Source organism: Echeneis naucrates, chromosome 19 (assembly GCF_900963305.1).
Source record: "Echeneis naucrates chromosome 19, fEcheNa1.1, whole genome shotgun sequence".
Classification (NCBI taxonomy): Eukaryota; Metazoa; Chordata; class Actinopteri; order Carangiformes; family Echeneidae; genus Echeneis; species Echeneis naucrates.
The window spans coordinates 5,012,080-5,038,080 of NC_042529.1; the positions used below are offsets into that span (position 1 = coordinate 5,012,080).

General features: G+C 42.8%; 2 protein-coding genes across 2 annotated transcripts in view; one reads left to right on the forward strand and one right to left on the reverse strand.

The window, feature by feature from the left end:
• On the forward strand, window positions 1–25,512 carry insyn2a (inhibitory synaptic factor 2A). The gene is made up of 4 exons (XM_029527113.1): window positions 1–488; window positions 9,038–10,274; window positions 15,638–15,709; window positions 25,329–25,512. The coding sequence occupies exons 2-4, from the start codon at window positions 9,043–9,045 to the stop codon at window positions 25,510–25,512; spliced, it is 1,488 nt and encodes a 495-aa protein (XP_029382973.1). The 5' UTR covers window positions 1–488; window positions 9,038–9,042.
• The window catches only part of dock1 (dedicator of cytokinesis 1), a 157,427-nt gene that overhangs the window by 63,285 nt on the left and 68,141 nt on the right, over window positions 1–26,001 (reverse strand). The gene's annotated exons all lie outside the window — the stretch shown is intronic.

Genomic DNA, 26,001 nt, shown 5'->3' on the forward strand with positions numbered 1-26,001 from the left:
GCACAATGGGGATATTCTGCCTGCGTGGGCTCTGTCGCTGAGGCATCAAGAGTTCAGCCACAGAGTGTGTGCGTGCGTGTGTGTGTGTGTGTGTGTGCGTGCATGTCTGCTGCGTGAGAGTGCGTATGTATGCTTGTGTGAGTGAGTGAGTGAGTGAGTGTGTGAGTGAGTGAATGACTGAGTGACTGAGTGAGTGTCCCTGCCGGCACAGTGCAGAGAAAGGGGATCGGAGGAGAGCGGGTGGAGACGAGGAAGAAAGAGGGGGGTGTGTTGACTCACGCCACTGGATCAGAGGACGCAGATGTGCAACTACTCCAACTACCGCTGCTCCTGCTTCGCCTGCATGCCACTGCCTGTCCTCTCAACTTCTGCCATGGCATAGCCTCCTCTTCCAGCTCGCCTCTAATCCGCCAAGGAAACAGGCATGCATGGGCACAACCAGGGATCTAGGCTATTGTATCCTCTACGTCAGTAATTCACAGTCTGAGGTGAGTCGCTCCTCTCTGCTCTTGTCCTCTCCTCTATTTCACCTCTCAGCCTGCGACTGCAAAAAGGAAAGTCTGTTTGATTAACCTCTGATGGGGGAAATCCGAGGGATTTGCTTGATCCATGGGAGTGAGTTTCGGATAAACCACTGGGAATGTTTTCATTTAAGATTTTCCCTTTCGGTGAGTTGGTCAAATATCAAATACGTGTGGCAGACGAAAGGAGTTAAATCCCATACTGATTTCAGGCAGCGCTTTGGGATTGTGCTGGTGCTGAGTTCAAGAGATGATTTAGACAGTTTGGAAAACTTTAAATATGAAAAAAAAAAAAAAAAAAAAAAAGGTCAGGTAAATTTGAAGGAGAAAAAAAGTCACTGGCATTACTGACTGATGTTAATTGGCTCCGGCAGTTCAGCTTTCTGTGGTGGATGAGGATTTGATTCACATTTAACCTGACTGGCTCAGCATACAATGCTTAATCAGTGCTTGTGTACAGGGGCTTGCATGATGCTGCATTTCCCCTCAGTTTTGCAGTGAGAGTTACATAAATACACACCGATACCCACCAAAAAGAATTCTTGCATTGAGCTGTTGTCCCATATATGGAGGCAACAGAGCCTCAGAGGCGGGTAGCTTGCAGCAGTGAGGAATATGTAATGAGAGCTGGGCATCAGACAGTTGTCTGCATCAGATGAAGGACCTTAATTCAAGACAAATCTAGATTAATGGACTGGGTTGAACTCACCAGCTTCTTACAGACTGTGTGTGTGAGTGAGAGAGAGAGAGAGACAGAGACAGACAGAGAGAGAGAGAGAGAGAGAGACAGAGAAAGCGCACAAGTTGCTCAGGAGCCTCGCATCTCAACTGTCCTTCAGTTACCACACAAAACGCACATCCCTCCCACTCATCCACACAAGCCCCCTGCCATCACTCTCTGTCTCCCCTTCAACCCTATGGCATATCAACGCTCCGATACAATCTCCCCTCTGGTCCATTTCACTTTCTGCAGACACCGAGGAGAGGACTGATGGAAACAGATGAAGATAGATAAAGACAGAGAAAGAGATAAAGAGTAAGGAGGAAAGAGAGTGTCTGTGCAAAATAATAGAGAGGGAGAGAAGAGAGGATATTGAATTTCACTCTTATTTTACAATTGAAGGGTTTCATGTTCTGACACTGAAGAGTGACACAAAAAGTATATACCTGTCATTGCATTAAATCATACAAAAAGAACTTGACTTCAAAGCTTATTTTTACTATTACCGTTTTTTGTTTTTTAGAAATCACTGATATTAGTCAGGAATAAATGGTTCTTCAGGGAGAAGACGATGAAGACTAGTGTCTTTGGATAGATGAGCACCAAAAATGTGCATGCCACTGAGAACTTTATGCACTGAGATGCCAGGCACACAACAGAGAGAACTGGCATGGAAATTTGTTGTTGATTTGACCTGCACAAATGCCTTTCTGGGAACTCTCTTCGTTCTGCAGGATGCCTGCTTCAGTGAACCAGGCGAATACGGCAGCCGCCTTGAGGGGGGAGGGGGGGGGGGGGGGGGGGGGGGGGGGTTGAGGGGAGAACACAGGGTTTCCAAACGAGTGGTGAAGTGTGCCCTTGCCTCCCGTGGTCTGACTCACTGGGAGCGGTACTCATTCATCCAGAAAACAAAATGCTCTCCCGTGAAAGAATGACTGCTTTTGCAACAAACCAGATGTTAACTTTCATGCGTTAATAGGATTATTCATTAAGAGTAAGATTTTTTTTTTTTTGGAGCATCACAACAAGACCACACAGCTGAGGTGGATCTCACACGTCTGTTTTCTCTTTTAAGGGGAGAAAGTGTTGTGGGTCTGTCACACACAGAAGAAGGCTTGCTTTGCACCTGATCCCACCTGGGTGTTGTTTCCAGTGAGTGCTGGTGTATGTGTGCATAAAGCATCTGTTCCCCTGCTGCTTTGCAGTCGAGGCCTAGCGAGCTGGGGATCCAGCAGACCCGAGGTAGAGGAACAGAAGATAGAAGTAGAAGTACAAGTGGAGTCTACAGTATGCATCCTCATCTACCATATTTATGATTTTAGGATCTGCAGCTAAACAATCCCGAGAACCACCACAGTTACCCAAACAAATACTTCTGTGGAAAGACGGCAAACAAAAAGCTTGAAATGTATTTTGGATTTATTGTATTACTTCAGACTAAGTGGACATTGACATGTTCCTGATGATGAGGGAAGGAGATCCATACAAACCACTTAAAAACAGAAAAATAAATAAATGAATACAATTGCAGAGTTTCGTTCTTTGTAAAGCCCCCGCCACATAGCTTTCATGAGATTCAACTGAGCTGCCAAAAGAATACATCTTACTGATAAGGACGGATGACTTTTGCCCCCTCTGCCTGTACTTGTTCATGGTTCCTCCTCCATGGCTTCATCTTCTCTCTCGATTTCTATCTCTGTCTATTTTATTCACATTCAATTTTGCTGTATCCCAGTGCAGTGAGAACTCAGCATTCTTTTGCCCTGCACCTGCTTATTCTAGTCTTTTCCTCCACTTTCTATCCTTTCCATGTGTGGTTGTGCATGAGTGTGTTTGTGTGTGTTTTTCTTTGCTTGGGATGACGAGGAGAGATCTGAGAGCAGCAGGGGAGTTCTCCAGTTACCCATTAGCTTTGAAACCACAATGTCTGGAAGGCAGAGAAAAGAGGGAAGAAAGACTCAGAGACAGAAAGAAACCATAAGCAGGAGGAGGACAAGTAAAAAGAAAAACAGAAAAGAGAGAGAGATAATGTGTTGAAAGACAGAGCTGAGGAAAGGGGAGGATGCTCTGATGCATTCTGATTAGAACGAGCAGCCTCTGCAGCATACATCCTTTCCTGAAGTCCGATCTACATCTAGCCGATATGTTCGCTGTTGTATGGATTACAGACTTCCTGCGAATTCATCAAGCTCTCGAGAACCCACCTGGGTGCAGGCGTAGCACGAGGCACACTAAGTACAGTGAGTGAGGCACTAACAGAGAAAACTAGCACAATTCAGTGGAGACAAAGTGAGTAAAAAATAATAAGGCTTCATTGTCTGTAGGCTACATTTCAATGTCAAAGACACTCTCCATTAAAACGGTGTCAGACTGTCATACAGTATGCAAGCATTGCACACTGTAGTGTGGAAAAAGAAGAAATTACTCATCACATGTATTTAAAGGCTCTTAGGCTGTATTAAGCCCTGTAACTGAAACATCTCATTGACACGTGAAGTGCACAACTGGAAGCAATAAAACTAAAAATGCATGCATGGCTTTTCAATAAATGCGGTACATATGGTAGGCACTTAACGTAAAAGAACATTCTGAGTGCTATGGATTAACAGCAAATCTAGATTGATCCCAGTCACAGCATCACACATCTGACAGAAAATCAGAGAAAATCTAAATAGTCATTTCGACTATGCATATTTGACAAATTTCGAGAATTTCAACAGGTTGCAGTAGAGTCCCGGTAGTTGAATGGATTGTAACCAGGATTAAAATGTGAAGGGTTAGAGTCACAACAAATTATCCTCACATCTATATGTGACTATATGAAAATCTTCAAAATGGTACTTGGCAACAGAGCAGTGGTCCGTGATGACTGAACAACAATTACTAGAAAGACAATCCTTTCAAATCCTCTGATTTCCAGTGCCAGTCCGTCTTACGGCACTAAGCTACCATTAACTGACGAAGGATTTGCTGCATTTGGTGTCGAAACTAATGCACTGTACTGCTGTTATCCCTCAACACTGACCTGTACAGTCAATCACTCGAGCTATATATACCATCTTCATCACACCCGAGCTCACTCGCTCTCTGCAGCGCAGCGAGACAGACAGCAAACAAAAACCCACACTGTCAAATGACCTCACTAACACCATCTTAAGTAAACTACGGCCATGCATATCGTTTTATTGCATAAATCAGTGCGCGCTGAAGAGACAGATCAAAGCCTTTTGAAAACATTACTAAGCCCTATGTAATTATGAGCAGAAGCTGATGGAAGAGAAAAAAAGAGGAGAATGAAGCACAAACACATAAGCCTGGGTTAAAGTATAGTTTAGAGCTTCCAAAGCGATGATGACACTGCCACACTTTATCCAGGCGGCATCTGAGAGCACGCTGAGTTGTAAAAACAGTCAATGCTGGCTCAATGATTTTTGGGAAATTTGAGATTGAAGGGTATGTAGATGACATTGCCTGAGGTATTACTGAAAAATTACTCCCATATGTGATGTCATCTCATTATGAAACTGTGGGCGGTAATCTGCTCTTACAACCCCCTCCACTGTTTCTGGGAAGGCTTTACACAATAGGGTGGAACCTGGCTGCAGGGATTTGCGTCCGTTCAGCCACAACAGCATTAGTGAGGTCAGTGACTGACGTTGGGTGATGAGGCCTGGCTTGCAGTCTGCGTTCCTGTTCATCCCAAAGGTATTGGATGAAGCTGAGGTCACGGATCAGTGCAGACAAGTTGAGTTCATACTAAACTCCATTTTTGAACAGGGCCTTGTTATCGAGGCGTTATTATGCAGAGAGGGGGGAAAAGCCTGTCTCAAACTGCTGCCACAAAGTTGTGGACATTGTCTAAAATGTCAGTGTAAGCTGTAGTTTCAACAATTCTAAGAAAACCACAAACAGAATATCTGTTCTCAGCTACCAGTCAAATAGCTATAACATTCACTGAACATAACCTGAATGAAATGTAGAGGACATTGGAAAAGCTCCGCGAAGCACCCATTAAAAAGGTTGTTTATGCTGTAGATGCTAATTAATGTGTGTAGGCATATTTTCCCGGGTTTCAACAATTCACTTGTTTTACGATGCATGCTATATTTCCGAATTTTCCCTTCGGTGGGGCAGAAGTGATAAACCAAAGTTAGTCAGGGTTAAAGTTACGGTAAACATCCAATTCCCAGGTTGAATCGGGACACAGAAATTTCTACCTTTTAAAGTTTGAACCCCCGGCAAAAGTTCAATAACGCAAATGCCATTCACAAAGCTGCTGACTCATGTGCAGTTCAAAACAATGCAATGCAATGAGAACCCCATTTTTTATTCAAGGCGCATTGCCTTAAATGAGCATGAACTGAGTTTAAAGGCTATTTCCATTAAAAAATAATGAATCACATTACTGCAACAATATTGACCATGCTTGTGAGCTCTTACGAGGTGCAAAGATGGCGGATTTCAGCATGGAGGAAGAACCCGCCATGCTCCAACAGATTCTCATCATGGGCAGAATACACTTGTGTCCCTAGAAATAAGCCAAATAATGACCCACCGTGTCAGCATGACAGCTGTGTGCGCTGCGCTGCTAAAACAAGGTCAGATGTGAACATGTCTGATGTGCTTTGCCATGCGTACATGACCCTGTGAGGTCTGTTTTCAGTCTGCCATAGTGGGTAGAAAATAATGGGTCAGTTCACTTCAATTACTTGGCTTGGATTTGGGGTGGGCATCAGGGCCACCCTAAAAAAAGGGGGCTGTTGTGACAGCCTTGCGTGATGAGTCATGCTGTTTATGCAAGAGGCCAGGGGTGGTGTTCCAGCCAGAGGTCAGGATACAAGTGCTGCTACACTTGCCCGGGCCTGAACCCGATGGGTAACGAATCAGATATGTGGAGCCAGGGACGCATCATTCAGCCTGCAGGGCTGGTATGTCAAAAGGGATCAAATTTAGATGAGGACGTGATACAATACCACGAAAATGTATGTATCAGAGAGCCTGTATGTGCAGAAGGAAGCACATTAAAAAGTAATGAGGAAGCACTGTTGCTGTGTGTGCTTACAAACTGCACTCACGTCTCAGTGTCTGACGCTTTAGAACGGCGTGGCATCTTGAATTGTAATCAGTTGTAATTGTGCACATATTGAATGCAATGTTTAGTTTGGGCCGACACTACGAGTGCTGTAGGGTGATGTCTTATTCAAAATGTCAGTGTATGAGCAAACATGGAGAGGACGCCGACAGAGAAGGACCATGAGAGCACAGCCATGCTGGTGAATAGATAATAACCTGGGAATAAACGCACATCACGTGGTCGGACAGGGAAGAAAATAATTCTGACGTTTCTAAACTAAAGTGCTTGAAATTCTACACAGTCATGGTAATAATTGGAAAATGAATGCATTGGATTGTGTTATATGGAGCCCTGACACATCCATTTTCTGTTACTGGATGTTCCTCTGCTTTCACCGCTCCATCAACTGAATAACGAGGAGGTCAGGGGTCATTTAGTTATTATATGCATGCAATACAAGGTGGATGTCTTTAAGGTAACACCGTTTCCTTTATGCTTCCACTGATAATGACTTTCTGGGTACATAACTGCACCAAATGCCTCTTTTTTGGGAGCTCGTCATTATGTTGTATTTTATCCAATTTTCATGTAAACGACACAGCACATCAGACGTGACAAAATAAGAGAGAAATACTGAGATATTTAATTGTGTCATCTGCTTATAAAAAGTGTAATACATGTCCAGTGTTTCACAACTGCCTCTGATACACAAATATCTTTTCCCCTTATACTTGCCTTTTACAGTTTACACAAAAACTGCGCCGTGCTGCACTCCCTGGTCAATCAGTCACAACCGTACCTGCCAATCCACCAAATATCTCCCTGCACAGCAGAAGGCTGCCGTCTCTAACTTGTCAACATCTCTGATAGCCTTTTCAGTGACATTAGTAGAAAATGACTGGACAGTTGCAGCACTGTCAGACCGTAACACAGTTTTACAGACTCAAACTTGAGTTTGAAAAAAATATATATAATAATAAATAAATAAATAAACAATTTTTTTTCAAAAATCTCTTGTCAAAGATGACAAGATCTTTACGGCTACAGTCACGATGAACCATGATGTATTTGTTATCTGGCAACAAGCAGAGCTATTATTAACAGCAGTCTTGATTTCCCATGTTCAGTGTGAACAGGAGCCCCCCCAGAACATTGCATTCTTGGGATCATGTTTACTGGCAATGTGTGATTTTTATTTCCATATTTTATTTCCATGCAAAAAAGATGCTACTTTGTCCATAGTAGGCAGAGCGCCAGTGCATCTTTTCTCACAGAGAAATAGATGAATGATTATGCTAACAGTTCAAATTGCTGTATTTACAAAGGATCCTGCGCTTCTAAAAGGGGGGGTTATTAATCTCTATAAAGAGGATGTTAGATTGTGGATGAGATAAGAAAAAGACAGGCAGGCTGTCTCTGTCCAACCAGAGGCTCAACATGTTACAATTTAATCATCCGGAACCAGAGTGATAATGTGACTGAGAAGGCTGAGGAAAAAATGTCCATTGTATAGCTCCCAGGTAAGTAAACAGACAGGTTTGAAATAGGAAGTCAGTCCATGTTGGCAGATAAGCTGAGATGGGTAATTGTCCTATCTGATCCGGCATCTATATGAGCATGTGGAGTGTTCGCTTATTGTAAATCAGCAGGCAGGAGGAGAATTATTCTGTGAGGGCCTCAGAGGCAAGCTGCAGAGTCGTGATGCTGCTGACACACCTGTGGTAGAAAGGGAGGGGGCACAATTCATTTTCTCTGCTTTCTCCTTAAGAGGTTGTCTTACAGTTTGTCTGTGAAAAAGTTTGCCTTTTTTCGACAGTTTCTCTCATCTGTGTTAAATTTGGTAAATGGCAAATGAACAGACGGCACAGTCACATATGCTGAGGGAGAGTAAAGGAACCCCCAAATAGGCAAATTTTTATTTTTGCTTATTTATTAACTTTGGGAGGGAAATGTTAAGTCAGTGAGGAGCATTGCTGAACCATGGAATTAAAATGAAGAACCATATCTTCAGGAGATTGAGCATATCACACTGATAACTACACACATTTGTGTTTCGAGGAATGTCTGATTATATGTGTAGAGGCCATAGTATTATCTCTTCTACAGAACAAGCAACCATCAACTTAGAAAGCAGGACAGATGCGGATGGAGGAATTTTTTTTTCAAATGGTGGAGATAAATGAAAGAAAGAATGTGCTGAAATTGGATTTATTGGTGTCACAGAGATGATGATTAGATGCATCATGAAAATCTGCTAGGATATTTATATTATTTTTAGGGCACGCTAAAAACGTAACCCTTGCAGTTTCTCTGTAAACAAGCAGAACAGATTGACGAGAAAAAAAAAAAAAGGAAAAAAGACCCAGGCGAAATGTGTGATAAACAGGATTTGTTTTTCCAAATGTACATATACTGTGCATGACACAAATAAATTCAGTGTCAAATTCCATTATTCCTGTCATTCTCAGCAATCAGGGGAAGCAAGTTTAATTCAGTTTAAAAAGCAAATAAACACAAGCAACATAAAAACTGCTTTTTTGGAATTCATTCAGCGACAGGTGTCTGATAAAAGTGGTTAATAATATTCATTAAATAATTGCTCAAGTTCCTCCCCCCAAACCAAGAGAGCATGTGTGCATTGTTGAGTGGGTTTTAGGGCAAGATTCATGGTCTAAGCATTCATTATCAGTGATTAACAGCATCTTTCTCTGTGCCTCTCAGGAAACATGGTGAGCAAGGAGGGGGGCAAACGCATGCTCACCAACTCAGAGTCTGACTCGGAGGCAGCGCCCTTGCCCTCCACCTCGCTGGCACTGGAGGTGAAGTATTCCCTGGAAGCCAGTCGACAGGTGAGGAAGAGAAACAAGGCCCTGCAAGTGCGTTTCAAGGATATCTGTGAGGCACAGAACGAGCAAAGGGAGGCAGAGTTGCAGGCGGCGGGGAAAGGTGGCAAGCCGATCTCATACAAAGTGGCATACCGCAAGTACATGACTGTCCCTGCACGCAGATCCATCCCAAACGTCACGAGGAGCACGGGCGTGCAGACGTCTCCTGACCTGAAGAAACGCTATCAGACCTTTCCCTTTGACCGCAAGAAAGGCCACACTTTTAAAGACGTGGCGGCCGTGGAAACTTATAAAGGTCACAATAACGGTTTTGTCATGGAGGTGAAGCAGTCCAAGCCTGCTGAGCAGGGTTTAGATGAGGAGGAGGAGGAGGGAGCCTGCGGGGGGAGTGGAGTCCGGAGGACCAGGGCTCTGCTCCATACTAATGAGTGCATTGCCACAGTGGAGCAGCACACTGCACCTGATGGCCTGTGCTCTGACGCTCTGCTGCTCAGTTGCTCTGCAGACACAGACTGCCTTGCAGACACATCGAGAGGAAGTGGAGCCGGAGCACAGGCAGAGTACCAGCTCTGCAGTGTCCCGTCCAAAGCCAGGACAGGATTACAACACAGGGAGGCCGACGCAGACCGCTCGGCCAAAAGGCAGCTGCTCAATCTGGAGGAAGGCTCATCCCGGACCCTGCCGGACAGGGCCTCCAAGGTTACGGGCCCCATCGCCTGGAACTCCCTTACACAAGTGGAGTGCCTGGACAGTCCATCAGTGCGGAGCAAGCGGAAGAAAGGGCTGCAGCTCAACGGGCTACAGAGTGAGACGCTACCACGTTCGGGTAGAGGCTGTACAACACAGGCACAGTGTCACACAGGACAGTTATCTGCTCGGCCTCTGAGGGGCATGGAGGAACCTCTGTCACCCTGCAGAGATGGTGAGACTGGTGGGGCACCACCGGACCAAACGCAAGAGGCCTGTAAGCAAATAGTGCCTATGAATCAGGACAGGGATGTTAAAGCACAGCTCCAGGCCATGGAAAATCTCATCAGCTCGAGCCAGGAGACAATCAAGGTGCTGCTGGGGGTCATCCAGGAATTGGAGAAAGGGGAGGCCCACAGAGAGGGGTAAGATATCTTTTTATACCCAACGCTTCGCAATGGAAATGTACCCATCCCTTTTTCTCTACTGACTATTCCAATATATATAAAAAAAAGTATGCATTAATCAACCAGAAAATTGCCCCAAATCTAGAAATCATAAATGAGAGAAGGGCCTGGTGTGTACAGGGCAAAGCCCATGAAGCAACAGGCAGACATGATTCAGCACGAACGGGAAAAGGCCCCTCTTGATGTGTCACATTTTTTTTCGTAGATCTATGGGACACGTGTGACAGCCCCTCAGCAAAGCCGTGACTGAGCCACCCCCAAAAAGATCACATCAATGTAGTGTATAGCAGGGATGACGTGGCTTTCACCTGGATGTGCCCTGCAGTGCTATTACAGCACAATGTCCATTTATGATGATTTCCTCCAGATGCACGAGAGATGCTGCAGAGAACATGCTTACACATATAATTTCAGTCCATTCTCGCCCGAGCGGTGTGAAAACGTGTTGTATGAAAGATGGCCGGCGTGAATGTAATCACAAAGATTGGGACATGCGTCAAAGCATTTGTATGTGTAGTGTGTGTGTTAGATCAACATGAGCGATAACTTGCTTTTATTTGGTACGCATGTTGATGGGAAACTGCTGATCTTTGTAATGTGCTTTGGCAACCACAAGATGACAGACACAAGTGTCCTTGAATGAGGCTAATAGGTCTAAATCAGGCAAAATGAAGTGTAATGGCAGAGAGCCCAAAAGGAAATGTCCTCATATGTAGATTGCAGGGTCTTAAGCGACTATAAGGATATCTTCTTTTTTTTGTCTAAAATAGGAATTTTATTATCATTACACTGAAAGAAATTATGGAGTGATACATTTAAATTATTTATTGATGAATGAATGTACTAAATTACAAATGAAGAACTGGTCTTATCAAGCTGCACACCATAATGTTTATGTAGTAAGTTCAAGGTCTTTGAAAACGCCATAAACTGTCTAATAGATACTGAAGTATATACAGAAGGGTTGTAGATAGAGTCTACACAGTTGAAACAGAGTGCTGTCTTTCCAAAGGAATGAAGCAAAGAAAATAGTCAATTTGCTGAGTGAATTGTTGGGTCTCGGCACACAGATCTATTTCGACCGGTGCTGCGTCACGCTGCTGAGTGAGAAAATCCTAATAATCAACATCATAGCAACCTAGTTCACAACTTGTGAGAAGGATTACACAGATGGACAGACAAAGACTGCTGTCAAGCTTTAAACAAAGCTTGAACACATAAACAATTTCCTAAATGTGTATGGAAACAACTCTGAGTATCAACCAGCCAGAACAACAGGCTGAAACTCAGGTTCAATAAAGATTTAAGTGTGAATTGTGAATGGAACAAATCTTATAAGAGTCAGAGTTCATGCCATTTGCAGGAGAAGCCAATTATCCTTTTTTCAGCTTTATTCTTCCCAAACTAATAAAAGTGTGCTGGGAGTATAAAAGTAAGTCGATAAGCGCTGTGGCATTCTGCTATGTCGCACATGTGGGAGAGGAGAGCAGAGGAAAATTCATGGCTGCTGTCTTAATGGTGCCATCTGGCCACATACATAAAGAAACAATCACATTGTTTCCATACATTAATTACAGAAGCCCTGATTTAGTTAAAACTCAATGAACGGTGTTAAGTCTCTTGTAATCCATCCAAACCCGACTGAAGCTCTACCTCTCTACATGAGCACCGTGTTCTGTACATATTACCAAAGTTGGATTTTCTAGCGAGCTGAGCAGAAATTCTTATGCTGTTTTAGTCACCCACCATTAGCTTCGTACTCCCCTTACATAAATGTACAACAAATAGCAATGCCCACAGGCTATAGGTGAATTGTGAGTGCAATTACTTCTGATATATAACTTATGTTCTATGACATTCATTTTTCATAGAGGGAAATGCAACAGTATGTGCATTTGTCACCACGCATGTGTTCATGGCATGGTGCTCAGACACAAATTGAAAGTCCCTGACTAATGTGCTGAGACTGAGGAAAAAACAAAACAAAAAAGTCCTGTCACAACATATATGATGAAAAAAAAAAAAAAAAAAAAAAAAAGGAGCACAATATGACACTGGCACTGAAGAACTCAGATCTTCAATTCAAATCGGCCAAGATCAACAAAAGACCCATTCTTACATACAACTCCGCTCTGTTTTCATTAAGAGTATTTACCTTTTATCCAAGATCAAGAAATTTTCCAACACAGTACTTTTCTTTAACTGATGATTCAACTGGGAGAGTTTTATGCCTCTCGAAGAACCGGCGGTACCGCCAATATAAGTTACCGAACCGAGAGGGCCTTCCGGATCACAAAACAATCGCTCCCTGTTCGCAGCTTGCCGGAGAAACAGACAGTTAGAGAGACGAGAATAGCTAGAAATCAAACATATGACTGAAAATAAGTGATTGCCCTGAGAGAGGCAAGGCTACATCTCCCCTGTTTATTGTACTGTTAGAACCTTCCAGATTATGGCTCTCTTTTTCAAGCTGCTGAAAAAAAAAAAAAAAAAAAGTTTAGAGCACATTGACTTGTTTAATGTCCCAGCACACATACACACAACTGTAAACCTCAGCCCTGCCCCAGGCATGCAACTCAGCGTGAAGAGTGCAGTGCAGCTCTTCAGCAAAACATTGGGTGCATCCAACAGCACAAAGCCTGGGAATAATTTTTGCTCCATCATCAGCTACTGTTGGCAGGCCAGACCCAATTAATCACACTCATGACGACTTGTTGCAGGACTGTCTTTTAACGCTGTGCATGTGTAGATGTTTTTATACCTTCGGACTCCCACCCACTCAATGACATTTTGGAGAGTACACCTCGTAGCACGAAGGTGGGAGGGTGTAAATATACACTGTTAATGGCACTTTTGGCAAAGCTCTCCCCAGGGAGATTCTGCCGAAATTAGCTCTGCTCTCTTATCGTCTCAGTGTGAGAGACAGTTGGGGAGGGGCCGGAGATGGGGAGACAAAGCCAGACAGCATGGGGACAAAAGATAGCGAGAATACGGATGAGTTGTTCAGGGGATCGAGTTGCCTTTGGAACCCGCATATCAGTTGGCTCATCTAAATGGAAAGCAGAGGTAGATGTGACCTTACCCACTGCACTGTTCACCCATTCATTCATCTTCAACCGCTTATCCGTTTCCGGGTTGCGGGGAGTGCTGGAGCCAATCCCAGCTCACACTGGGTGAGGTCGGGGTCACCCTGGAGAGGGCCAACACACAGAGACACACAGGGACCAACAACCGCTCACACTCAGACCTACAGACAATTTAGAGTCACCAGTTAACCCAAAAATGATGTCTTTGGACAGTGGGAGGAAACCCAAACAGGCGCAGGGAGAACATGAAAACAAACACTCAACCTTCTTATTGTGGGGCAACAGCACTAACCATTATGTCACGATGTCACCACCCCAAATCCAAGCTGCGATCTTCAAGTAGAGCTCCTCATATAACTGCACTCACCCTTTGCTCAGATTCTCCCCTTTACCTCATTCAGCTACAGCCTTAAATACCAACACTGATACAAACACCTCTAATATATCTGTCAGAGCATAGAGCAGAGCAAGGAAAAGATACGGTGGAGAAATTTATCATAGTGCTTTAATTTTTATTGGCGCAGCATGACAAGATTTGAAAGAGAGATTTGAAAAATGTCTGCTAAAGATAAAACTAAATTTTACCATTAACATATTAACCTCAAGGGGAAGAATCTGGGAGGCTTTTGTTCATTTCAGAAACACGGACAGTTGGTGAATGGGTCGTTTTATTGATTTGTGTATAAAAGGCAAAGAAATGAAACAAAAAAAAATATTTTATCGCTGGTTATATTTGGCATCTGTACACTATGATTTCTGCCTCCTATGTAAAAATCAACATCAATGTTTCTGTCTGGAAACATTGTCCCGTGTGGGTAACATTGAAGACTACTTCATTGCTGTTAATGCCATAAATAAAATTACACTGAGGCCCATTTTGCAAGGCAGGCATTTCAAAACCTGGCAGAGTAAAAAAAAAAAAAAAGAAGTTAGCAAAGTCAGTGCCACATCTGATGAGCTAATGCTTGACACGCTGATAAAAATCACAGTGAAACAAAGTCAGGGAGCAAATTCTTCAAGTAGGAGGACAGGTCTATTTAGCAGCAGCTATATGTGACTCCATATAACCAAATGTCTGTGAAGGAGAGTAGCTGATGAAAGACACCACCTGGATAAATAACAGCTACAAAACGCCTGACATCCGCACTTGGTTTACCAGACTGTTTTCTGTTGATGCAGCAGTGCGGTCAGAGACATAAAAACCAGCCAACGAAGGATTCCCAGCTCGCCCATGTCGCAGATTAAGTGAGTCCACAGTGTGTCAATTGTAAAATGTCATAAATTACAGGGAGAAACGCTTAGTGTCAATCAATATGTACATTTCCACATGTTAATCCAATAAGAAAGCCACTGAGCCTTTCAAGCATGTAACCTAATAGTTCTGTTCGTGGTCATCACCTGGTCTTTAGCTGGCCTTTGAGAAATAGGGAGCTATAATAGGAGCTTGGTTCAGGGAAAAATTTCATCTCAAAGATAACACATGATTGGACAATAAAAGGGGCACGCATTATGATATAAAAGGATATTGATGGGTCTGAATGTGAATTCAGAGAATCAATATCATAATGAAATTAAAACTGCCTCGGCTGTGTGAAGCAGAGCGGCTACTGTCGCAAACAAAACTGTCAAATTTTATCTGCTCCGATGGCCCATTTAATCTTTATGCTTTGAAAAAAGGTTCACACTGAAAAGAACTCTTGATGCGTGCTTTTCAATGCTGCCCTGGACAGAGTGGATTAATCAACAGTTGGACTCCATATTTTTCTCATACTAACACGGAAAATATAATTTGAGACGTAAGAATCTCTATTGTTGGGGTTGAAAGTTTGAGTAAATTTCATGATTAGTTGGAATAAATCAATCTTTTTTTTTCGGACAAATCCATATTTGACAAAATTGCATCTATTCATGCTGTAGTTAAGATTTATTATTAACATCTGTAATGTAACTGAACCGATCCTAAATCAGGTACTGGGTGTAAAGTACCTTTAACTGAAGCCCAGCAGCACTCTAATCTAACCTGCAATCAGTCACCCACAGCTAATGGGCAGCACAGTGTATTCTGCCCTGGCTGCCGGACACAGGCCACTCAGGAGGGCAGCATGCTTCCTCATCAGCCTCATATACTTCATTTCTACTAACAAGGGATGACAAACAAGATGAGAAAGGAAGGTGTGAGGGAGCAGCTTAACAAGTCCCATAATTACTCATTTACAACTCTTATCTTCCCTGCAGACTCTCCTATCGAACCGGACAGGACACGGCCAACTGTGACACATGCCGGAACAGCGCATGCATTATTTACAGGTTAGTGGCCATTACTCTTCAAAGACACGGTGATCCAAATGTGCCCTATTCATTCTCCTTGAGGGGGAAAAAAAGGACAGGTGGAAAGGTGGCGGAGGGTAGGGGATGCAAGACTAATGTGGATTCTGTTAACGAGCAGTTGGGGACGTGTGACATTTACACATCAGACTCTCTCTGAATATATACATCCTTAGCCAAGTCTTCTATTGTCTCTTTGTAGTGTTTGTATCTTTCTCCTAATGCTGGATGACATGAGGAAGGCGGTTGAGCTGTGTGACCACATCACTCTGGTAAAGTTGTTATTTGTGGAATAGTTGGGGATGTTCTGATAACATTCCCAGGAGATTATTTTCAAAAACGGATGGGATAAGAATAACAGGAAATGTGATATCAAGTACGCACATAGAAATTTGGCAGATACTGATGTGTTTTGATTTCGTTGGAGAGTTTGGAGGAATGCTTTGGCTCACTGTTTTCACGTCTGACCCAAGCATGCGTCCCACACACATGCCCGCCACAGACTGCTAAAGAAACATCGCCCGTCTCCAGACTGCTTATTTCTCAACAATAACTTTTCTTCACTGAAAGTTGCTTAGCATGTGTTGTGTGATCCAGACTTGGAGGCAAAAGGGCACATTGGTGAAAAGAGGAGGGGGATACAGAACGGTGGAGTGAGGGAGAATACGGCAGCGAAAGGTGAAATTAATTACTGTCCAGAAATCATGAAATATCATCGCTGTGTGCTGTTGCCAAGTCTACCTCTACCACACGTACAAGTTCACGTCAATTTATTGGACAGCCGGTGCAGACTTGACTCTAGAATCATTAGTCTACTAAGGTACATACTTATACTTATGTGTTTATGCATGTGAAATAATGCTGTGAGTAGCCTGAGCTCTTTACTGATATTAACTCTGTGGATTATTTGGTTTCATTAGCTAATGAAGCAAAAGTGGCAAATATGAAGGTTCAGTTCCACCATTGTCTCTGCAGGGCTGTTCAGCCTGTTTGATGGGAATCACGTTCATTTTTTACTGCATTTTGCCATAAAACAAATGGCAGTTCTAATAATAGTTCCGGATAAAAATCTGAATGTTATTTCAATTTATCCAATTCAGGATCTCGAGCCGTTTAACAACAATCCATCCAACAGCTGTTACCACTCTGAACTGCAAGCGATGCTCCATGATGCTCATGGAGGCACAAGAAGAAAGTCATTAGCATCCATCCTCTCGTAACCATGAGTGTGGGCGCACAAAGTGTCACGGAAAACCATCCAGTAGTTGTTGAGAGTCTGGTTTGAAGTGGTGTACTGACGGAGAAGACTGGAAAACAGATACTACAATTAACAGATATTAATTATCAAAAACAAAATTGAAAAAATAAATAAATAAACAAATAAAATTGTTCCAGCCCTCCAGTGAAGCATTGTGAGTTTTAAAAAGTTCGGCTTCATTGCTCTGATCTATGACAGAGCCTTGCAGGTCCTGACACCTCTGTCAGACCGGAGCCTTCTACTTTGACGCACAGTGAGACTGACAGTCGGCAGGCCCCACGAGGGCTGTTAGCTCGCAGTTAGAATTATATGCTGCAACCTGAATATGACTATGTGAGCTGTGCTGTTTTTCTGTTGGCGCTTGGGGGAAAAAAAGTTTGACTCCAGCAGCCAAACAGAACAGGAGGGGAAAAAAGGGGAGAGTAAAAAAAAAAAAAACAACAACAACAGAGATTTAAAGGGCAAGGGAGTGAGAAGCAATCAATAAACAGTTTTTTAGTGGACACGGCTGTTCCTCTCGGTCGGCATTTCGCCTCTGAAGAGCCATTTAAATCATTTTCTATCTGCTGCTCTCAATAACTGATAAGCCAAACTTCAATAGGCTCCTGAAAATGAAAGAGGAGGGCACAGCTCTGCTCCCTCAGATGTCTGAGCTAAGAAAGGTGCATCGAGTTGTGCAAAAGTGGAATGAATCCAAGTCATGGCAGGTCACTCCGCTTAGTTGTGAACTCGACAATGAGAACAGTGGATTTTACAACAGCTTTGTGTCAGCAAGATGAAGTGAGGTCAGCTGAGTTATTGCATTTTGTGTGACAGAGACTGGAATGGCATTAAAACGGTTAAGAGGCAATAGGTTGCGTAGGGTTAAAGGATGGTTAACGTAGAACCCCCTGCTCCGGTATCATAAATTAGTCAGCAGCGTGTTTAATGTTAATTCGGGGTGATATGGACCTGGGAAAGAGAAGCTGCTCTCTTTGGCCTAACTATCCTCCATCTACACTCCTGCCTGCCTAAGTAAAGACCAACTGTGCTTACCCTACCAAGCAAGCCTCTGCAGACTCCGGAGACATTCACTAACCACTGGCCCGGCTCTACCAGCACCAGCTACAGCGTGATAATGCATTTAAATTCTAAAAATACGAGCATTTCAATTCTCTCTTCTTCGAGATATTCTTGGCAGCGCAGAGTGTGCCTACACTGATCATCGGCATTTAAGGAAAGGTGTTTCATTTATACAGCTCCATGACCTGAAATCACAATGAGGGTTTAAAATATGCAAAATGCAGGCTGCAATAAAAGCTATGAGTAAGTGCGCCCATTTGAAAGAGCCAATTATAGGGATGTGTCAGAAAGTCGTTCAACATATGTCTTAGCAAAATTGTTCGAAGCTGAAAATCAAAGTCACATGGAAAGTCATTTCACAAATGTCCCATTGACTCGGCATGTGCTGATTGTGCATAAACAATGACAGCTGTCTTCAAACATGCACTCCATTCATCATGACTCCGCAGTCAACTTCCTAAATGAGCCACAATCAATCGCAATGCTAAATCTGCAGGAGGAAGAGCCGAGAAACAGAAACTCAATACAAAATAAAACGCTAATTTTTGACGAACCTCCCCAGCACCTGGCAGGGTTTCAACTTGAGGGCAGAAATTTCCAAGTGAGATGCTTGAAATCTTTTAAATTGACCTGACTTCTCCTTTAAGAGACTCTCTTGGTATGGTGAATTGTGTTGATTGGACACAGAATCAAATATAGCAGATGTATTCACACAGGCAATAGGATTAAATGGCAATCTAATTACTTAGATCTCCATGAAAACAACCTCTCTGGAGGTGGAGGAACACAGGATAGGAAACGGAGCCATGACGGAGAGGAGAATAGTTGTCTCTAATACCTATTAGGATTTTTTTTCCCCCCTGAGTATGTTGACGTCTTTGTGCCTGTGCCAAACCCCTAACTCTTGTGTTTATGATAGAACTGGTCTTGTGGCCGGAGCGGACATATGGACCCATAAATCTTTTTAACACGACCCGGTGAGGAGCCAGCCTTGCACTCTTCAGCATAATCAATTTGTCCAAGAGTATATGGTATCATCTCACTGCCCATTCTTAGCATAACAACAGCAGCAGATCAATATGAAGCTGTAGTCTATGGGCATGGACTTCAAACTGAAAACACAAGCTGTTGTAGTCTCCCCCTTCCTTGTCTGGTCCCCCTTTGCTCATTCTGAACTCCGTCTCTCTTTTGTTCATCCTCCCTCAGCTCTCTCTTTCTCGTTACTCCAGAATGTTATCTCTCCCTTACAGCAAACGGTGTGTGTCCAAATGAACTTGGGGGATCCGATGCTTAATATAACGTGTGTGACATTGAAACAGAACAGGATGAAAAGATTATTGTGATTCATTTCACCTCGCCAGGTGATGTAATATCTGTTAGAGAGGTGGACAGAGGGGAGGGACAGTCAAGAGAATAAGCACGAGGGACAAACAGAAAGAAGGCTGATAGGCAAAGAAAAAAGAAAGAGAGGGACAGGAGGGGTTTTGGAAAATGCTTTCTCAACCACAGGCGTTGAGCCACGATGCGTCTTAATGCAGAAACCCTGTAATCTAATTTTCCTCACACTGCATTTATGCTGGCTAATGTGCTGATCAAACAGGGAGATAGATCTAAGTAGTTGTGATTAAGGAAGTTGATTGTGGACGTGCCAACCACTGGGCACCAATGGTCCAAATGGACTACAGTTATTTCCCAGTGGTTCAGTTTTGTCACTACCTCATGATTAATCAAAAAATGGAGGCCAGCAGCTGATCATTAAACCACCTATCTGATGGTACAACATTCTTTGAGTAACACTGTTAATCACAAATAGAAAGTCAAGAAGAGATTGATTATTTAAAAAGGAGGAAAAATCTACAATCTATTGTGGAAGGCAATGAAAATCAATTAAGCATTGCCAAAGGCTGAAGAGCTGATTACATTATAACATTTGGAAATTACTAAGCAGCAAGGCTGTCCTCCTGCACAACTCTGCTGGGGGAAGATATCTCTTTCTATTTATTTATTTTATTTTTGTGCGTGTGAAGCATAATGATGTCTTCCAACATGGTGGCCGGCTAGTAACCATGGCTAAAAGAGTGATCTTCGGGTAGGCCAGACAATAAGAACAGTCAGGGAGAGCACATTCATACCAATGGAAGATAAGGAAACAAAGAAGGACGCAGAATGTGGCGAGAATGTGAAACAGGGAAGAGAGAGAGAGGAGGGAAAGGACGAAGGAGACAATGATCATAAAGACACATGGATGATTATTGAGGGATGAAGGGCAGCTGAGAGGTCTGCATTGCACACAGGTCAAATGGAGTACTGAAAATGGAGATATTTCTTTTTTCGACATAGAACACATTTCTTTTTGAAGAGCAGGAACAAGGCGATGTGGGACTGTGTGAGAGAGACATAGCCAAACTGAGAGCAAGTGATGGAGAGAGGTTAAAGACTGACAAGGTCCAAAAGTGCCTTCCGCTATTTGTTCTAATCCAACAAAGCACTCAATGGAGTGGCAGCAGTGGGGGACAGGGAAATGCCAACGATTCTTCACTTTTTTCACTTCAAGGAAGAACATAAATAAATGTAAAAAATAAATAAAAATGTGGAGTGACACAGCAGGGCCCATGACAGCTTCATAAGGGGATGCTGATAACTGGGCCGAGTAGAGACTAATAAATCTTTCATTAAAAGGCCTTTTGAGTATGTTTCAAAGATGAGATGATTATCTTTTCCCTCTGGGGTTTTTTTTTTTTTTTTTTTACCCCCCCAAGATATGCAGGGTGTGGGGGCGGGTTCTTTTCTGTGACATTTAGGTTTCTTTTCCTTGTTCCTTTCCCTGTTCCCAAGCCACAGACACGCTCACCTCTCTCTTTCTCTTTCTCCTGATCAGCAAATAAGAATATAAGAGCAAATTCAGCCCAGCCTCAAAGTAACACAGAGAAAGCAATCCACGGCTAACACGATGTTGTATTCAAAGCATCGTGAATCTATAGTTTGTTCAATCATTAGTATGTATAGAATCTCTGAAGGAATATAAAGGTCTTTATAAAGGTCTTATTCCATACAGAGATCGAGATCTATAAGTAGGAGTTTCTGTGTGTGAGCTCAAATGGAGGTGTGAACCATCATCTTTTGAAAAATCATATCAATCATATCATCATTCATATTTGACTGGACAGTGAAACGTAAAATCTGACAGAAAACAAGGCAGAGGGGGAGGGAATGAAGTACAACAAAGGTCGGGGGCCACAGCATCGAACTCCACATGCTCCCAGCGTTGTTTGATCCGTTAATTCCAGACCGCTCTTGCAGGTTAATCCCTGCCACGATCTACTCAACATGTGAAGCTGAACGCGTCAGCACCTCAGGGATGCGCCACACACATCAGAAGCAGAGCCCCATCCAAAAACACTTCAAATAAGATGCATTCATGTTTCCTTGACAAGCAGCCTCTTGCAGTTGTGTGGCTAATGAATGTCCTCTCTCGGTAGCAGAGGTGGAGGAAGAGTGATGCTGTACTGTCACAAAATAATCAAAGAGGTGGGACTGAGCCAGCTTTCAGTATTGTTTTCTCTGAACCATGACTGTGATATTTCTGCAACCTTAAAAAGTTGTGTCCTTCTTTTCTTTTCCATATAAGCTGACTTTTATGTAATGCTTGACATAATCCTTAAAAGTATCTTTGACATTAAGAAGTGTTGAACTTAAGGATGACGATGAGTGGGACGCAAGTATGCATCGATATCCATCACAAAATACATCAGTAAGTAATCAGTGAGAAGGACAGATAATGCTAAAATAATACCAGGAAATATATGTTGAGCCTACAGTTACTGGAGAGGCATTTGCACATACCCAGAGGCGAGAGCTGAATAAAGCAAAGACTGCAGCACAAGTGAACTTAATTGCATTGATAATGTTTACTATGCTCACAGAACATAAATTGAAAACAGGACTAATGAGTGAACCATTAAAAATGATAGTATTTAATTCACAGTATCTGCTTAAATGATTGTGTGTCCGAGCGGGACAACAACCTGAAACAATGGATGACTGACAACAACATTCTGTGCCAATGGAGGGAAGGGAAAATCCTATCACCTCCTGCAATAAACTGCAGCAGTCCCCCAGATACCCCAAAAAACCGGTAGAGAATTGTGTGTTATTAGAAAGAACTAATTCCAGGTTCTTTTTAAAGATGAAAAAGGCTCAATAAAACTATCAACACACTGCTTCACCAATGACACCGCTGCACATTCATTACACTCTGACAAACACAGTCATTGATCACAGGATCCTTTGATGCTGCCTTACGACAATGATTACAGCTGCAATTGCCTGTTCATTTCACACCAGCTGAGTTTTGTTTAATATGTGAGCCTGACTTGGACTTCAGAAGACATCATGATCTTATTATACAGCATGAGCCTAAGGGCTGTGCTCACGCATGTATGTCTGCTCCCCTACAGTCCGACCAAAGGAAAAAGTAAATATAGTTAATATATAAATACATAAATAAAAAATCTAAAACATGAATCAGAGTCCTTTTATAAACCGCCACATGACACAAATAAAACCAACAGTGACAAAGAGGAATAAGTAAATGTTGGAGTCAAAAGATTCTGCAATCCGAAACAGACTGGATTAAGTAGCCAGGTAAAAGCATATTTAAGAAAGGTTTCTCAAGGGAATTTGAAATGTACCATTAAAGGTCCCGCTGCGATGCTTATGTGATTGTGAGATGCTTATTGGCCATGTTCTGCAGGCAAGGCAGTCTCCAACTGTAGTCTGCAGCTAATTCATTTGTGAGGAGTGAAGTCTATTTGAAATTCAAGAGGAGGCCAGTGCAGGCTGAAAAACAAAAGGATTAAGATGGTCTGTTTTCATGACAGCTGAATTTTGGATCGGTTCTATGCCAGGAAGAGAGCTGCAGCAGTGTCGGTGATACGGCATTATTGAATATAAGGCATGAATTACTGTCTTCAAATGCCTAGATATCTCAGGACAAATTCACTTTGCCCATAAATTGGTGGTATTGGTTTAAGGCCGGCAGGGTTTTTCCAAAGTTCAGCACTGACTTAGGTCAAACCTTTTGTTTTCTTTCATTCGGAGTCAATTTTTAAATCCTCACATATTCGCAAAATTACCTGGAGTCATGTAGCGTGTCTGAATTGTATTTATTGAAGAAGATTATTAGCACCACATGAGCCACTCCCTGCAATGCAACACAGATTGGTTCAAACGCAGTAACGCAGTATTGGTTTTTGTTGTTTCAGACTCAACAGCCAGGTTAGCAGTAAACTCATCGTAATTTGTACTTACAGACATGTGTGCCTGTTTCATTATGCAGACAAACATGCATGCACACAGACATACACACAAACAACCTCTTACTGACTCAGCACAAACTGAAGTGGATTTAAACTAGTGTAATTAACAGCCAACGATTTATTGGTAATAGCTGCAGTGTTCTTGGCTCCATTTTAAGGCCTGAGTCAAACTAACACAAAGTACTTATCGTCTGGTTCAGCACCCAGCATCCACTGAGTCACTTTGTGACACGTTCACACACCGCTTTTACATCTGTTCTCTTCCAATCAATGCCAATGGCATCATTGTACCTAATAAACACTGTCGAAGTTTACTACATCTTAGCTGAGACTCTTCCAACTTCTGGAAATTATTATTTGGCTGTGCTTTGAGATGCAACAGACAGAAGAATCTGTATCTTCACCTCATCCATTATCAACCCTAACCCTCCTGTAGTCTAAAATGGGATTCTATTCAGTGTAAATAAAAAAAAAAAAAAAAGAGCAGTCAGTCTAAATATTTCTGAAAAGATGTCTTAGTGTTCCAACGACAGATCACTACAGAAGTATTTATTATTAAGCAGGGAGACAACTGAATGTCTCACTTTGACACTGCACAATCTCCCACAGCAGTTCATGGCAACAAGCAACCAGACAAACCGCAATATTCATGAGGTTGATCCTGTCTGTCTGTCCGAGTGCCCATCCAGCCAATTTAGGGCAGTAGCTGGAGGAGGCTTTAGCAGATTAAAGTCCCTCTACACAGGTGAAGCTGTTATCTGAGTTTCTCTCAGAAGGACCTAGTAGTCAGATGGGTCCGGCCATGGGATTACAATGATGGCGGGCCCAGATAATTCCCCAAGCACCCCAGGAAAGCGTGGAGTGCAGTGAGATGGGGCGGGGGACTGTGTGTGAAACTGCTCACCATGTGTACAGGATGCTTTTACAGGTTTAAGAGCTGGTCTTAGTGTTTTGGTTACAAGTTGGTCCAGGTTGGGCATTCAGCTGTGGAGGGAGGGTGATGAGCTTCTGTGGAAAACACCCACAGTTGAAATCATTTTGCATCTCCCTTGCCTTTAGATGATGTTGCAAAAATGAAGAAAGATAAAAGCATGATGACATAATCTAAAACTCTAAATGGTTCGCATCAATATTCAGTATCTGATCTTGCTTTTAGAAAAGCAAATGATCTTTGCACCTCCTCCAGTAGCCAACTGCTCCTCACTGAGAAAAACACTAATGGGCTTCCCTCTAGTGCTATGAATCACGATAATAATGCAGCTAAAGATGAGAGCAGCAGCCTACGTGGGCAGCTGGATGTGATCAAAAAGAGACTAAATTGGGAGACCTTTACTGGGAAATTAGACTGAAGTAATGACAAAATCTAGGTCACTTTGCTGGGCTGAGCCTTGCTGTGACAGATGCCTCAGTTGGGGTCAAGTGAGCACAGGCCACAGCCTGGATACTTAATACGGTTAGAGCAAATGTGGCAGTCAAAACATGTCAAAATTAAAAGAAGCGTGAAGGAGAAAGAAACCTGAGTGGTTTCAGAGGTGCATGGTGAAATCCACCAAAAATTCATATTCAAAAGACATGCAGCTTTAAGAAAAGATGGAATTTCTGAATGAAATCTAGCTAAAAGAAATCAATAAAAGCAAAAGAAGTGGTAAGTGAACTGTAAATCTCAGGTTAATTCAAATTCCAAAGCATTTATTCAGTAAATATATGAACACCCACCATTCCTCTGCTGTGATTCATTCATTCTGATCAATATTTCACACCAAAAAAAAAAAAAAAAAACACAGCATGGGTTTTCATTTGCATCATTAATTTGATTGTGAACCAGACAGCTGCAAGGCTTTCTATTAAAACGTAATATTAACAGTATTTTGGCATGATAAGCCGCAGAGAGGTGGTGTTATTGCCTGTATGAGCCTGTAGTTAGTGTTTGAACTGGTTTCCTATCTGTCTGTCTTTGAGGTAGCGTGGAGCTGGACTTCAAGCAGCAGGAAGACAAGCTGCAGCCGCTGATGAAGAGGCTTTGCCCTACAGAGGATGCCCACTTCGCCCCCCTGCCTTACCCCCAGGAGGCCTTCACCTCAACCCCAAAACGCAAGTCCAAAGCTGACTCCAAGAAGCACGCTCGCTGGAAACTTTGGTTCCTGTGAAAACCAGAGGACTGTCCCTTCCCCCAGCACCCGAAACACAGGATTTAGCCGTCCGTCTGGTTGTCCACGTTTGCTTTGTTTATCCATCGTCTTCTGTTTTTTCTCACATCTCCTTGGCTTTTTTGTAAAGCTAATGACCAGTGTCAATGGAACGCTCCACTACTGGATACTGAACTCCCTTCTTAGAGATGACAGGAACTGTAACAGGACACGCATGCGGATTTCCGAGGAAAAATTCTAAATGTCATGCTTACCAAAAATGGATTCAGAGTTATTTTGAACTACTTCTTCAAACAGGTTGTGAAATTACACCAGGGCAACATATTTGGAGATCAACAAGGTGAGAAGATTCCCTGATTTCCTTCTGTCTATTTGCATATATTTTTCTAGCTGACGTCAGCAGGGTCCCTGTTCTGTGACACCGGTTCAGAGACCACCACATTTCTATTCACCAGTTTGGACCTTGTATTTCTTCCTAGCCTCCAGGAG